Genomic DNA, 13,404 nt, shown 5'->3' on the forward strand with positions numbered 1-13,404 from the left:
TTGAGCAGGGGGTTGGACTAGAGGACCTCCGAGGTCCCTTCTTGCTCTGTTATGAACCACGTCCACGGACACCAACCAGGACTCTGGAAGGAGAAAACTCCTTCATCTCACAACACAGGGACAGATTGAAGCACAGTTTCCGCTGAGAAACAAGCCACGTCCTTGAAGGGCAGAGAATTCCTGGCTTCTGGACAAATCGGCCGGCAGGGATGACGCCTCGCCCCAGCTCTTGCTGGCAGGGTGACTGTTGAGCCCCTTCTTCCCTGGAGGAGCCCCTTCCCTGGCAGCTTAACTCCCCCTTCTCCCCCCAAATAGGAAAATAGCCCCCCCCCTCCTGCTCTCCTGCCCGCTTTCAAAGCAGTTGGGCTCTTTGGGGGGGGGGGGGGCGGAGTCATGGCCTGCAGCTGATGCAGCCCTGAGTACCTTTCCCTCTTCTCTTCCCGATAAACCTGGGGCATTAAGTGGGCAGGATTTGGGCAAAAGGTCTCTGGGAATCCCAAAGGGGCTTTCCCCCCCCCCCCCAAGAGGCAACTGGACATTTTGCTTCTCATCCCAGAAGCTTCTTCAACTCTGACCGGATGGAGGGGAAGGGAAGAATCCATACTCCTTGCAGACAGCTGGTCATTTGCCTCCTTTTTAGAGTCCTTGAGGCCACCTGGATGTTTGTCACCTGAGTGGGGCAAAATGGGGGGGGTGGAGCCTTCTTGGAACTGCTGGAAGGACTGTTGTAGAAGGCTCCACCCCCCTTTCCACCACTCAGGTGACCCTGAGGACTCAGGGACCCTCTCAAAGAATGCCAATGACCGGCTGTCTGCAAGGAGTGTGAATCCTTCCCTTCCCCCCCCCCCCATCCAAGAGCCAAGGTGGCGCAGTGGTTAAATGCAGCACTGCAGGCTACTTCAGCTGACTGCAGTTCTGCAGTTCGGCTGTTCAAATCTCACCGGCTCAAGGTTGACTCAGCCTTCCATCCTTCCGAGGTGGGTGAAATGAGGACCCAGACTGTGGGGGCGATATGCTGACTCTGTAAACCGCTTAGAGAGGGCTGAAAGCCCTACGAAGCGGCATATAAGTCTAACTGCTATTACTATTGCTATCTCTATATTTCTATCATCTCATCTATCTATCTATCCGTCTATATCTATCTATCTATCTATCTATCTATCTATCTATCTATCTATCTATCTATCTATCTACCTACCTACCTACCTACCTACCTACCTACCAACCTATCATCTATCTATCTATCTATCTATCTATCTATCTATCTATCTATCTATCTATCTATCTATCTATCTATCTATCTATCTATCTATCTCTCTTATCTATCTATCTATCTATCTATCTATCTATCTATCTATCTATCTATCTATCTGGGTGAAATGAGGACCCAGACTGTGGGGGCAATATATGCTGACTCTGTAAACCGCTTAGAGAGGGCTGAAAGCCCTATGAAGCGGTATATAAGTCTAACTGCTATTGCTATCTATCTATCTATTATCTATCTATCTATCTATCTATGTATCCATTCTATCTCTATCTATCTATCTATCTATCTATCTATCTATCTATCTATCTATCTATCTATCTATCTATCTGGGTGAAATGAGGACCCGGATTGTTGTTGGGGGCGATATGCTGACTCTGTAAACCGCTTAGAGAGGGCTGAAAGCCCTATGAAGCGGTATAGAAGTCTAACTATTGCTATCCAAGCAGCTTCTGGGATGAGAAGGGAAACACCTTCAAAGAAAAAACAAGGAAGCCCAGTTGCCTCTTGGGGTGTGTGGGGGGGGGAAGCCCCTTTGGGACAACCGTGACCCGGGTGACGGAGAAGCCCCACAGAGGGTCGCTGGGAATGCCCGCTTGTCCTGCTGCCCAGCTGAGGTGGGGCACTGCCAGGCGACTCGGGTGGGGCCCAGACTCACGTGATAGGCGCTGCTGCCTCCGCCGCTGCCCCCGTAGCCGTACTGACTGGAAGCCCACTGCGCAGGGGTGGCGTTGGCGTTCTGCCCCTGCCCCGTCACAGCAGCGATGGCGCTGAACATCTGGGAGGTCATGTTTTGGGGCAAGGCGTTGACGGCTCGGGTCAGGTCTGCCGAGACAGAGGGAGGCGGTTAGAAGAGCCCTCCCAGTACCCTTGCACCGGGGGGGGGGACAGGACAGGTGGAGGTTGTGCTATGGGGGCCTCTGCAGACTCACCTGCGAGGTTGATGTTGGCCGGAGTGGCGTTGATGGAGGCGGGTGTCCGGGTTCTGCTGCTGCTGCTGGGAGTGACACCTGGGCAGGGAGGGGGAAAGAGAGGGAGGACGCCAGGTGAGGAACAGGGCAGAGCTTCAGGAAGCTGCCCTCTCTGTCTGGATTGGCACCATGGGAGGAAGGGAAGGGAGGGGCCCTGAGCTGTAGGCAGGTTTGAAGGAGAGGGGGGGGGAGCTCTTCGCAGGCAGTGGACCACCCAGGATGTGGCCCCTGGGCTTTGTAGTCTTGTGGAAAGGCTAGAAATAACATCATCATCATCAACTTCTTCTTGGTGACAATCCCTGGAGCAGAGGAAGGAGCTCAGGGACCCTTGGAAGGGGCAGCCGCTGGGCAGGGAACCAGGCTCCCCACCCCCCTACTCAAGGCCAGAGCCAGCAGCCTCACCAGCCACCCATCGAGCCCCCCCTGCTTCGCCTTCCCTAAAGCTTTAAAGACCGGGCTGGGCTCCAGACCCTCGGGGGCAACATGCACCAAGGGCCCCACTCTTGGCCCCTCCTAGGAACAGAGGCCTTGCTCTCTGGGCGCCCAAAGGAGACGTTTTCGTGATATTTTTAAATGTTTTCATTGCTTTTACTGCTTTAAAATGCTTTTAAGATTTTAATGATAATGTATGTTTTTGAATTGTGAACTGCCTAGAATTGTTTGTTGAGATGGGGGGGATAATCAAATCAAGTCACATCAAATCAAATCAAAATGAAAAGAAAAAAAAACCCCATCATTCTCGGCAGAGGCAGGGAAGAAACTGTTCCCTGGCTTTCCTCTGCTCAGTATCGTTTACTGAGATGGGTGGCTATAGAAATCGGTTCCACCACAAAACCGCGGTAGACAATTGCGCGCTCGACGAAAGCGCGTACGTGACGTCATCACAGCGCGACGAAAACATCGCGCTGTGAGCGGTAAATTTAAAATTAAAGCGAAAACCTTACCCTAACCCCCCCAAACCTAACCCTAAACCTAACCCTAAACCTAACCGTTAACCTAACGGTAACCCTAACCCTAATGCTTAACGTAACCCTAACCCTAACCCTTACCTTTATGTGAATCGGCTTGCTTTAATTTTATTTTAATTTTATTTATTTTTTAATTTTTTTCGTCGCGCTGCTGATGACGTCAGGTACGCGCTTTCGTCGAGCGCGGTTTTGACGGGTCACGTAGAAATCAATCAATCAATCAATCAACCAATCAAATAAACTCATCATTCCAGGCGGAAGCAGGATTCAGCTGCTCAACAGAGGAAACAGCCCCTGCAGGGAGGAGCCTGGGGAATGTGGGGAGGGGCACCTGGGCCTTACCTGGCACAGGGTCCTGGTAGTGATCCTTGAACCACCGGAAAAGGCCGTTGACCGTGGGGAAGATGTGGTTGCGGTACCGGAATCCCTCTGGCGTCACCGTCACATACTCGATTCTGCAGCGAGAGAATTCTGTGGCAACTCTGGCCAACACGGATGGTTGGGTCAGTCCTGGGGAGGGGGGGAGGGGAGAGCGGGACACCCACCCACCCCTTCTGATTCAGGCTTGTCTGTTGGCCAGAAGACGCCAGAAAGGTAGAGGCTGGGGGTGGGGGGGAAGCATGAGATAACCCCAAGGGTGCATGCAGACCAGCTGTGGCTCCCGAGAGAACAACTCTGCCTGTGACCGACCCTCCAGCATTTTTTTTGGGGGGGGGGGACCTGGGGAAGGGGCTTCCTTCCCTAAGCAGCAGGACCTCCACTCTGTGTCTAGGAGGCCCTTGGGTCAAACCCTGCAAAAGCCCCCTGGCTGAGCCCAGGAGCAGCCGAAGGGCCTGACCGCTTGGCCCGAGGGAGGGAGGGAGGGGGGGGAGGGAAGACCCACCTCGGCTTGCCCCGTGGCTGGTAGCCCAGCAGGAACTTGCCCGGGAGGTCCTTGCAGGAGCAGACGAAGTAGGGGATGAAGGTGGGCTTCTCCTTCTTGGTTTTAACCAGCAGCTCCTCCAGTTTCTGAGGAGACGGAGGAGAGAGAGGAGGCAGGGATTGGTGTTGGCCCTGAGCAGAGGCTTCCCACCTCCCTGGGAGACCTCAGGGTGTCCGTTCGAAAGACGGGGTGTCACCCTCAGGACCCACAGAATTCCCTTCCTGCGTCCAAGGCGACCTGTCAGGCCTGCAGCCATCTCTTCTTTCGGATCTGTGGCCTGCTACACTTTCTATTCTTCTACTATGCATTTTTCTAGGGTGGGAAAATGGGACTGTGGGGATTGTACGGAGTTAGATGCGATGTAGCCATAACAACGTTCTTTCTAGAAAGCCAAGGTCATTATCCTTTGTCTCTGCACCTCTGCACCTGGCCAGAACTGAATGGGTGGAAGCTGCCAGCGTGGCAGTGGGAGATGGGACCATGGGATGGACTTGTGGGTATGAGGGCAAGATCTTGAACTTTCCACTGGGTGGGAGAAACTGAAGTTTTCAGATTTGGGTTTTCCCAGATGTGCCAACGTGGCTCTCTTCATAAATGGGAACTTTGAGGAATCCTTTGCCTCGGACTCTGATTTACTTTTGGATGCTATTTGGGACCCTGACACGACCATCACCAGCAAAGCCCACCAATTCCAATCTCTTGGTTGAAGAGGGTTAAGCAGCTGCTGCCCCCAGAGCTGAACCCAGCAGTGAAGACCAGGCTGGTGTTTGGGACCTGGGCGGTGGGAGGACCCAGCTCTGCTCCCCGGAGAAGCACCAGAAGGGGAGAGTGGAGGTCAGCTACTGCAGCCCAAACCCAGAAGGAAATGGACAGGAGCCCTTCCGACCCACAAAGCCTCTTCAAAGGTCATCAGCTGAGGCCTTTTCACCTCACTGGACGAAGAGAGCCGCAGCTCAGCTGGTGCCCTTTGGCCAAAGGGAGGCTGTAATATATTCACAGGCCTTCACCAGAGGGGACAAGGGTGGTTTATGCCCCGGGGCTTTTTTTCAATGCACTTTTTTGCTTAACATGCTGTCCCTTTTGTTTCTTCTTCATTCTTCTTTTAAGTATTTTTTTTTTAGAGTTTCGTCTTTCAACTTCTTTTGGAATGAAATGACGTTACGTGTCAAAGGGGTCCCCTTGTTAAAGAAGGGACTCTGCCCAGCCCTCCCCCCCCCCGCTCACCTTCCGGTCTCCTCCGTTGCAATCTTGGTAGTATTTATGGCCCAGCAAATCACGGGCGAAGGAGGCCATGGGCTGGACGTAGCGAGCCACGATCTCATCTAGGTCCTCAAACTCCTGGGGAAGGAAAGGGAGAAGGGGAGGGGGTCTCAGAGGGGAGGACCCTGGTAAGGTCTTGCCTCTGCTGTCCCCTCTAGGAGGCAGCACTCTCAAAACAGGCAGCCATTCAAAAGGGACTTTCCTTGTGATAGCAAGGAGAACGGGCAGGATCTAAAGTTCCCGATCAAAAATGTGAGGTCGAAAGTTCCCTTCCCTGCATCAAGTTGGAAGCGAGACAATCCCCAGGTATGAAGTCATTGTGGGAACTTCAAGCTGAGGAAGTCCTTCTCAGCTGACCCCAGACAAAACAGAGGGCCCCAGGCTCATTCCCCCCCCTCCCCCAATTCCCAGGAAGGTGCATCAAAGGAAAGACCAGGAATAGGTCATAAACTGTCACTGGGTCCCCATCAAAACCTCAGAATGGCAGCGCCCTGATAGGGATCTATGGGGACCTGGCCCCTCCCCTCCCTCCCCCCCAGGCGTGCTCAGCCCTCTCACCTCGGTGTTGATCCAGAGGGTGGAGCCCAGGCTGAAGGCGTTCTCCTTGCCCTCCTCTCGCACGTCCACATGCTGGTAGATGTTGTCGCACACCTTCCAGGTGACGGTCAGGTGATTCTCCCCTTTGCTGCTGGGCCGGATGATGACGTCCCCTTGGTCCATGGTCTCCATCATCTTCTCGGCCTGCTTGAAGTTGATGTTGTGGAAGGAGGGGTGTGCGATCACCCGCTTGATGTACGCTGTGTGGAGAAGAAGAGGCCGGGCTGCCGTTGGCATCTGCTCTCCGGTGGGTGGTCTGCCTGCCCTCCCTCCCCCCAGGCCCCCCCACCCCGGGGGGCTCACTTGTCCGCTGCTGCTTCCTCTTCAGCTCCTCCTCCTGCTTGTGGTCGGCGGCCTCGTCCGCAAAGTCATAGTGGGCGTCCTTGGGCAGCTTCCACTCGTTGCTCCTGTCCATGAGGTCGGAGGTTCTGCAGGTCAGGTCGGCACTGAACTTCTCAATGTCGATCTTCATGATCCTGCAGTGGACGGTCATCCCCACCTGCCGAGGAATCGGGAGATGGACAAAGAGTTTGGGCATGCGGCGGAGGGGAGCCCAGCGCTGCTGAATCTTGGGCGGAGGAGGAGGAGGGCATGCGCGATCGATTTCACCATCAAAAGACCCTGAGGGTGGCTCAGAGCGTCTTCTGCAGTCACCAACCCTCCCCTTGGAGGAAACAATGGCCTCGTTCAGGGAGAAGCGGCTCCGTGGGGCCCTTCAGGGCCAGAAGAGGCCCTGGTCTCTCATCTGTGACGTCGTGGGGTCTCGATGTGAGGAGCAGAGCCCTCCTTGTCCTGCTGGAGGGTTTCAACCAAGTCCCCGTGCGGACACCCTGCAAGGGCTGGCCTCAGGGGAACCATTTGGGGGGGGGAGGCCTCTCCTTGTTGAGTGGGTGGGCCTAGTGGCTGAGGGGCCAGGAGAGACGGAGCCCCCTCCTCCATTCCACTTAAGGGACACATCAAAGCTTCTGCGTGCAGGACAACATCCGGTGTTTTTGCAGCAGAGGATGGAGAATAGGCCTCTGTCAAGCCCAGTGGGGAGCCTCCGTGCCAGATGTTTGGCAGAGGTGGAAGGAGAGAAACAGGCTGAGACTTAGCCGGCGGAACTGCCTGCCTCCAGAAGCTGTGGGGGAGCCATCACTGGAGGGTTTGAAGAAGAGAGAGGATAGCAATGGTGCAGGATCGACTGCTTGAGCAGGGGGTCGGACTAGAAGACCTCCAAGGTCCCTCCCCGCTTCTGCTATTCTGTAAAGTCAGAGGGGCTCCTTCTGCTTCAGAAGCAGATGGATCCAAAACCAGGCTGGCTTTGCCTTCCAGCAGCCCAACAGGGAGCAGGGACTGCCACGGGGGAAGCCGAGGTGTTGCCCAACCCAGCCTGGGCACCAGCTGCGGGGCCTCTCAAAGGGGTCTCTGGCCTTGCAGAGTCTGAGGCTGCCAACTGCCCAGCCCCCCTCCCTCACTCCAAGGCTCCAATCCCCAGCCAAGACTCTGCACAAACATCCAGCTCTCTGAGGCCTGGGGGAATGCGACCCACTAAAGAGGTGGGTATTTTGCTTTCCCGTCTTCCACGCTGGAGTTCTGCTCCCAGCCGCGAAACGAGCCCTTTAAACAAACGGGCGGTCACTGCCCACTAATTACTTTGGCCAGCTTCCCACCGCCTGGCCAAAGGGCAGAGTGGCGGCATGCTGGGAAGAGGGGACAGGTGTGGCGGTAAAACAATGCCAGCTCCTTGCTCAGTGGGAAGACCCGGTGCCAACCCGGTGCACGTCAGGGGCCGGGCAGAGGCCCCGGACATCTTCACCGGCCGTTGACCCAAGCCGCCTGGGCTGAACTCCCCATAACCTACCTTGACTCTTTCTTCCGGCCGTTTGACCACCTTGTCGCTGAGGAATTTGGTGGGGATAAAACCGGTGACGCCGTTGTCCAGGCGGGTTTTCACCCCGATGGCCTGGCCAGGGCAGGAGCCGCTGTCAAAATGGTTCCAGACCTGGACAGAGGAGGAGGGGGGGGGGTGTCGCATGAGCCAAACACAAGAGTCCTCCCAGAGAATGCAGCACCTTCTGGAGGGTGGCAAGGGGGAGCCCAGGAAGCCCTCTCCATCCCCACAGGGGAAAGAGGCTGAGCCTCTGGAAAGAGCGCAGAGAAGAGCCACGAGGGAAATTAGGGGGCTGGAGGCTGAATCATACGAAGAGCCAAGGAAGAGCAAGGAATTAAGAGAGCGCTGGGAAGCAGTAGGCAAGTGCTATTGCTATGGCTGGTTTAGTGAAAAGAAAGACTAGGGGTAGCATAATAGCAGCCTTCCAGCATTTGGGTGGGGGGGCTGCCCCAAAGAAGAGGGGGTCCACCTATTCCCCATCAGAAGGGAAGACAAAACGCAAAGGGTGGAAACTAATTAAGGAGAGAAGCCACCTGGAACTAAGGAGAAACTTCCTAACAGTGAGGACAATTAGTCAGTGGAACAGCTGGCCACCAGAAGTTGTGGGTGCTGAATAGCAATAGCAGTTAGACTTATATACTGCTTCATAGGGCTTTTAGCCCTCTCTAAGCGGTTTACAGAGTCAGCATATCGCCCCCACAGTCTGGGTCCTCATTTCACCCACCTCGGAAGGATGGAAGGCTGAGTCAACCTTTGAGCCGGTGAGATTTGAACAGCTGAACTGCAGTCAGCTGAAGTAGCCTGCAGTGCTGCATTTAACCACTGCGCCACCTCGGCTCTCACTGGGGTTTTTTTAAGAAGAGAATGGACTGGACAGCCACCAGTCTGAAGTGGTAGAGGGTCTCCCGCTTGAGCAGGGGGTGGGTGGGGTTGGACTAAAAGACCTCCAAGGCCCTTTCCAACTCTGTTATTCCGAACAGGGGCGATGGCGTTCAGGGTGGCTTCAGAAGCTTTCAAAACCTTGAGGGAAGGAAGGACGGCCGGAGGAGGTCAGAGCCCTCCGGGGTTACCTCGCTCAGCTCGGGGAAGTTGTCCTGCTGGCAGAAGGGGCACTGCCAGAGCCCCGTCTCGTCGTTCCTGATGGCCTGGTCGTAGCTCTCTCCTTGCGGCCGCCGATGGGCGATTCCCGTCACGTTGCAGATGATGAGTTTACCTGCGGAGGGGGGAGAAGACGCACCTTTAGGGGAGCCTCAGGCAAGCCAGAGCTTCGGAAAAGCTGCCCCAGAGCCATGGGGAGCTGGGGAGGCCCTGGCTTCTGCTGGGGCTGGGATGGGGGCCATCTGGGGGGAGGCAGAGAAGCCAGACAAACCGGGACCCTCTCTTTGGAGGAGATGCTAAGGGGGGGCGGCACCAGGGGTCTCCCCCCAGGTAAGTTTTGAGACAACCATCCACATCGTGACTCTCGTGAGACGCGAGGAACCGACAACGGTCACATCTACCTGACCCACCAGTGGGGAGGCAGGGAATGCTGTGGGTCCCGTCCCCGAGGGAGATACACCTGGTGGGACCCAGAAGGAGGGCCTTCTCCGTGGAGGCTCCCTTCCTCTGGAACATCACCCCCCCCCCCGAGGTTAGAATGTCCCCCACTCTGAGACTCTTCCGGAAGGCACCAAGGCAGTGTTTCTCAACCTTGGCCACTTGAAGATATCCGGACTTCAACTCCCAGAATTCCCCAGCCAGCGAATGCTTCAAGGACATCTTCAAGTGGCCAAGGTTGAGAAACACTGCGCCAAGGGCTTGGTTCTGCCATCGGGCCTGGGGAACCCAGAGCGGGAGGGAGCCCATCAAGTGGCTCTTCTGAGGTGTTGTCAACTGTTGCCTTATTTTATTATTTTATTTTATTAAATTATTTTATGATTATTCTATTAGTTTCATTGTTTTATATATGAAGCTTTTATATTCCTGTAAGCCACCTTGAGTTCGCCGCAATATAAATTTCCTAAATGAATAAGTAAATAAATAAAAATGCTGAAATCTTCATACAGCTAATCCTGGACTTACGACCACTGAGCCCCAAATTTCCGTTGCTAAGCAAGACAGTTGCTCATTTTACGACTTTTCTTGCCACTGTTGTTAAGTGAATCTGGATCCCCCATTGACTTTACTTGTCAGAAGGTCACAAAAGGGGAACACTCCCCGGGACACTGCGACCGTCGTAAATACGAACCGTCCAAATTTTGATCATGTGAGCGTGGGGATGATGAAACGGTCGTAAGTGACTATTTTCAGGGGCTGTCGTTAATTTTAAATGGCCATTAAACGGATGTCTATGGAGGATCTCCATCATCCTGGTTCCGGTTGTCCCAAAGGTGCTTTTTTTCCCCAAGAGGCAACTGGGCTTTCCGGTTTTTCTTTGAAGAAGTTTTGCTTCCCCTCCCAAGAAGCTTCTTGAGCTCTGACTGGATGGCGGGGAAGGGAAGGAATCATACTCCTTGCAGACAAAGGGGATCATTTATAATAAATCCTCCCCCGCCCCATCCAGTCAGAGTCGAAGCAGATTCTTGGATGAGAAGAGAAACGTCTTCAAAAGGAAAAAAATAAGAAAATTCCAGTTGCCTCTGGGGGGGGGGGGGGGGAAGCACCGTTGGGACATTAAATGAATGGTTATAAGTCAAGGACTACCTGCACCCACATTCTTGGTCATATCTGCTCAGCACCCTGAAGTCATCTGAAGGTCTAAGGCAGCTTTTCTCAATGCTGGACGCTTGAGGATGGGTGGACTGTGCTGGCTGGGGGATTCTGGGAGTTGAAGTCCAACCCGTTCGTTCCAAAGGGTTGGCTGCTCCGACCCTCTGGAACGAGCTCCCCGTGGAGATTCGAACCCTCACCACCCTCCAGGCCTTCCACAAAGCCATTAAAACCTGGCTGTTCCGACAGGCCTGGGGCTAAAGAGCTGTTGCCCCGTCTCGAATTGGTATGACTGTTGTGTGCTTTTAAATTGTGTATTGTCGTGTTTGTTTTTTATTTTTGTCCGTACCCCCCACCCCCCCTTCCCAGATTTGATTTGTCAGCTGCCCTGAGTCCCCTTCGGGGGAAAAGGGCAGCATATAAATATAATAAATGAATTTAAAAAAAATGAACCCATCTTCAAGTAGCGAATGTTGAGAAAGACTGAGATTCCCCCAGAATCCTGTGAAGTAGCTCCCCGGGTAGCAATGCTAACATGCGTGCGAAGAAGGCCCAGAAGCGGCTATGCTTCCTCAGAAAGGAGGATAAACCCATCTCAGCATCTACTTCTGTCCTACTATCTCAGCACCACTGAGAGTGTCCTGACCTACACGGCATCCTTGCAATGCTACGGGAGCAGCTCCGCAGAGGGCAAAAAAGGTTCTGCGGAGAATCATTAGAACTTGCCCAGAATATCATCCGTGACCCGTCCCGGATGACATCTTCGCATCTCGCTGTTTTGCGGAAGTTGCACAACTTTCCCCATTGTGTCCTGCTAACAATCTTTTTGGACTGCTGCCTTCTGGCAGAGGATGCAGAACAATTGAAACTCGGACCGCACGTCTCCTGAATAGCCTTCATCCCAGAGCTGCAATTGCACTCAACCATGAACTGAAAGGGCCACCATCAGTCAGTTGCTTGGTCTGTGGTCTGGATGTTTAGGGCAGTGGTGAAATCTAATTTTTTAAACTACCGGTTCGGTGGGCGTGGCTTGGTGGGCGTGGCTTGGTGGGAACGGGTGACTACGGAGTCATGTAACTGGGGGGGATCAAAAGACAGAAACTGACTTTAACCATGTCCTGCTGGAGCAGGGTTGGACTAGATCAGTGTTTCTCAACCTTGGCAACTTGAAGATGTCTGGACTTCAACTCCCAGAATTCCCCAGCCAGCGAATGCTGGCTGGGGAATTCTGGGAGTTGAAGTCCGGACATCTTCAAGTTGCCAAGGTTGAGAAACACTGGACTAGATGACCTCCAGGTCTCTTCCAGCCCTGGATTATCCTCTGAAGCTGCGCCTAATGCCAGGTTTGTAGTCCTTCCTTCCTCTCCTTTTTCCCTTGGTCCCTCCCTCCCTCCCTTTCTTTCTTTTTCTTTCCTTTTCCCTTGCTCTCTCCCTTTCTCAATCCCCCCCCCCCCCGTTTTTGGCCTAGTAGGCTTCAGGGAAGCCTGCTGGGAGCAAAAACGGACCCCACCCCCACTCCTACCTTTCCGGAGAACCTGTAGTAAAAAAAAAAAAAATGCTTAAAAAGAAAATTCCGGAGATCAGCTGTGCCTTTCTGGGCTGCACCTACCGATGTAGAAGGTTTCGGGGGTCTCCTTGGTCAACATGTTGAAGACCTCCTCAGAATTGGGGGAGCGATAGGGGCTCCGCAGGTCCTTGTAGCGGCAGCTCAGCTCCGCTCGGATGTCGTACAGGGTGATGTGCTTGTCGCCGTAGCCCTGGAAAGACGTGGGGGGGGGGGCGTGAGTGACTGGAGGGGAACCCAGGAAGGAAGACCCTTCCCCTGGGGGGGGGGGGGGAAAGCGCCCGCTGACCTGTCTCTCCAGCTCCTCTGCGAAGGCGTCAAGATCCAGGTCCTTCAGGCGTTCCGGGTTTTCGAGGATCTCCTCCAGGGCCCCAGCTGGGTTTGCGTCTTCGGCCGACTCGTCGTACTCCAGAGCGTCGACCGCCATCTTCCGGGCCCATTCGTAGGTTTCTGGGTGGACCCTGGAGCCGTCCAGGACCTCGATGTAGGAGTCCGTGCTGAGAACCCAGAATCACAGACAAAGTCAGGGGAGGTGGATTTATCTCGCAGGGCATTAGCAGAACACGGCACTACGGGCATGAAATCCCACCAGAAGAGCATGGAAAAGGTCTATCAAAACACAATCGTTTTAAAAATGTTCATGCCGTGGATGTTGGAGGCGGTGATCCTTTGGGGGCTGCACGCAACGGAATTTCATTTTAATGGATGCCGATTACGGTGCGTTCAAAGAAGCCTATTGTCTATGTTAAGACTATTTTGCAGTCTGTTCTGTATTGCTATTCTATTCCATTCCATTCTATGCACAGTACGAGTGATGAATAAAACTATGAAGAAAATTAAATTTTGTAGGAGCAGTTACTAGATTGGCTATTCTAGAAGAGAGCAGAACAGAAATAGAATAGAAATAGAATAGGAATTAGAATGGGAAAGAATAGAATGGAAATAGAATAGAAATTAGAATGGGAAAGAATGGAATGGAATGGAATAGAATAGAGTAGAAATAAAATCGGAAAGAATAGAAATACAATAGGAATTAGAATGGGAAAGAATAGAATAGAAATTAGAATGGGAAAGAATAGAATGGAATGGAATAGAGTAGAAATAGAATAGGAATTAGAATGGGAAGGAATAGAATGGAAATAGAATAGAAATTAGAATGGGAAAGAATAGAATAGAATAGAAATAGAATAGAAATAGAATAGAAATTAGAATGGGAAAGAATAGAATAGAATAGAGTAGAAATAGAATAGAAATAGAATAGAAATTAGAATGGGAAAGAATAGAATGGAATAGAATA

General features: G+C 53.1%; 1 protein-coding gene across 1 annotated transcript in view; it reads right to left on the minus strand.

Moving 5' to 3' along the window:
* Positions 1-49: 49 nt before the first annotated feature.
* SUPT6H (SPT6 homolog, histone chaperone and transcription elongation factor) overlaps positions 50-13,404 on the minus strand; it is a 52,488-nt gene continuing 39,133 nt past the window's right edge. The window contains exons 25-36 of the mRNA XM_032216155.1: positions 12,397-12,604; positions 12,153-12,300; positions 8,926-9,068; positions 7,826-7,966; positions 6,286-6,481; positions 5,944-6,182; positions 5,350-5,463; positions 4,087-4,211; positions 3,546-3,658; positions 2,197-2,274; positions 1,777-2,089; positions 50-83 (exon numbers count right to left, since the gene is read on the minus strand). Of these exons, the coding sequence (XP_032072046.1) occupies positions 50-83; positions 1,777-2,089; positions 2,197-2,274; positions 3,546-3,658; positions 4,087-4,211; positions 5,350-5,463; positions 5,944-6,182; positions 6,286-6,481; positions 7,826-7,966; positions 8,926-9,068; positions 12,153-12,300; positions 12,397-12,604 (1,852 nt within the window). The remainder of the gene's footprint in view (positions 84-1,776; positions 2,090-2,196; positions 2,275-3,545; positions 3,659-4,086; positions 4,212-5,349; positions 5,464-5,943; positions 6,183-6,285; positions 6,482-7,825; positions 7,967-8,925; positions 9,069-12,152; positions 12,301-12,396; positions 12,605-13,404) is intronic.

The sequence above is a fragment of the Thamnophis elegans genome, chromosome 4 (genome assembly GCF_009769535.1).
Source record: "Thamnophis elegans isolate rThaEle1 chromosome 4, rThaEle1.pri, whole genome shotgun sequence".
NCBI classification, from domain to species: domain Eukaryota; kingdom Metazoa; phylum Chordata; class Lepidosauria; order Squamata; family Colubridae; genus Thamnophis; species Thamnophis elegans.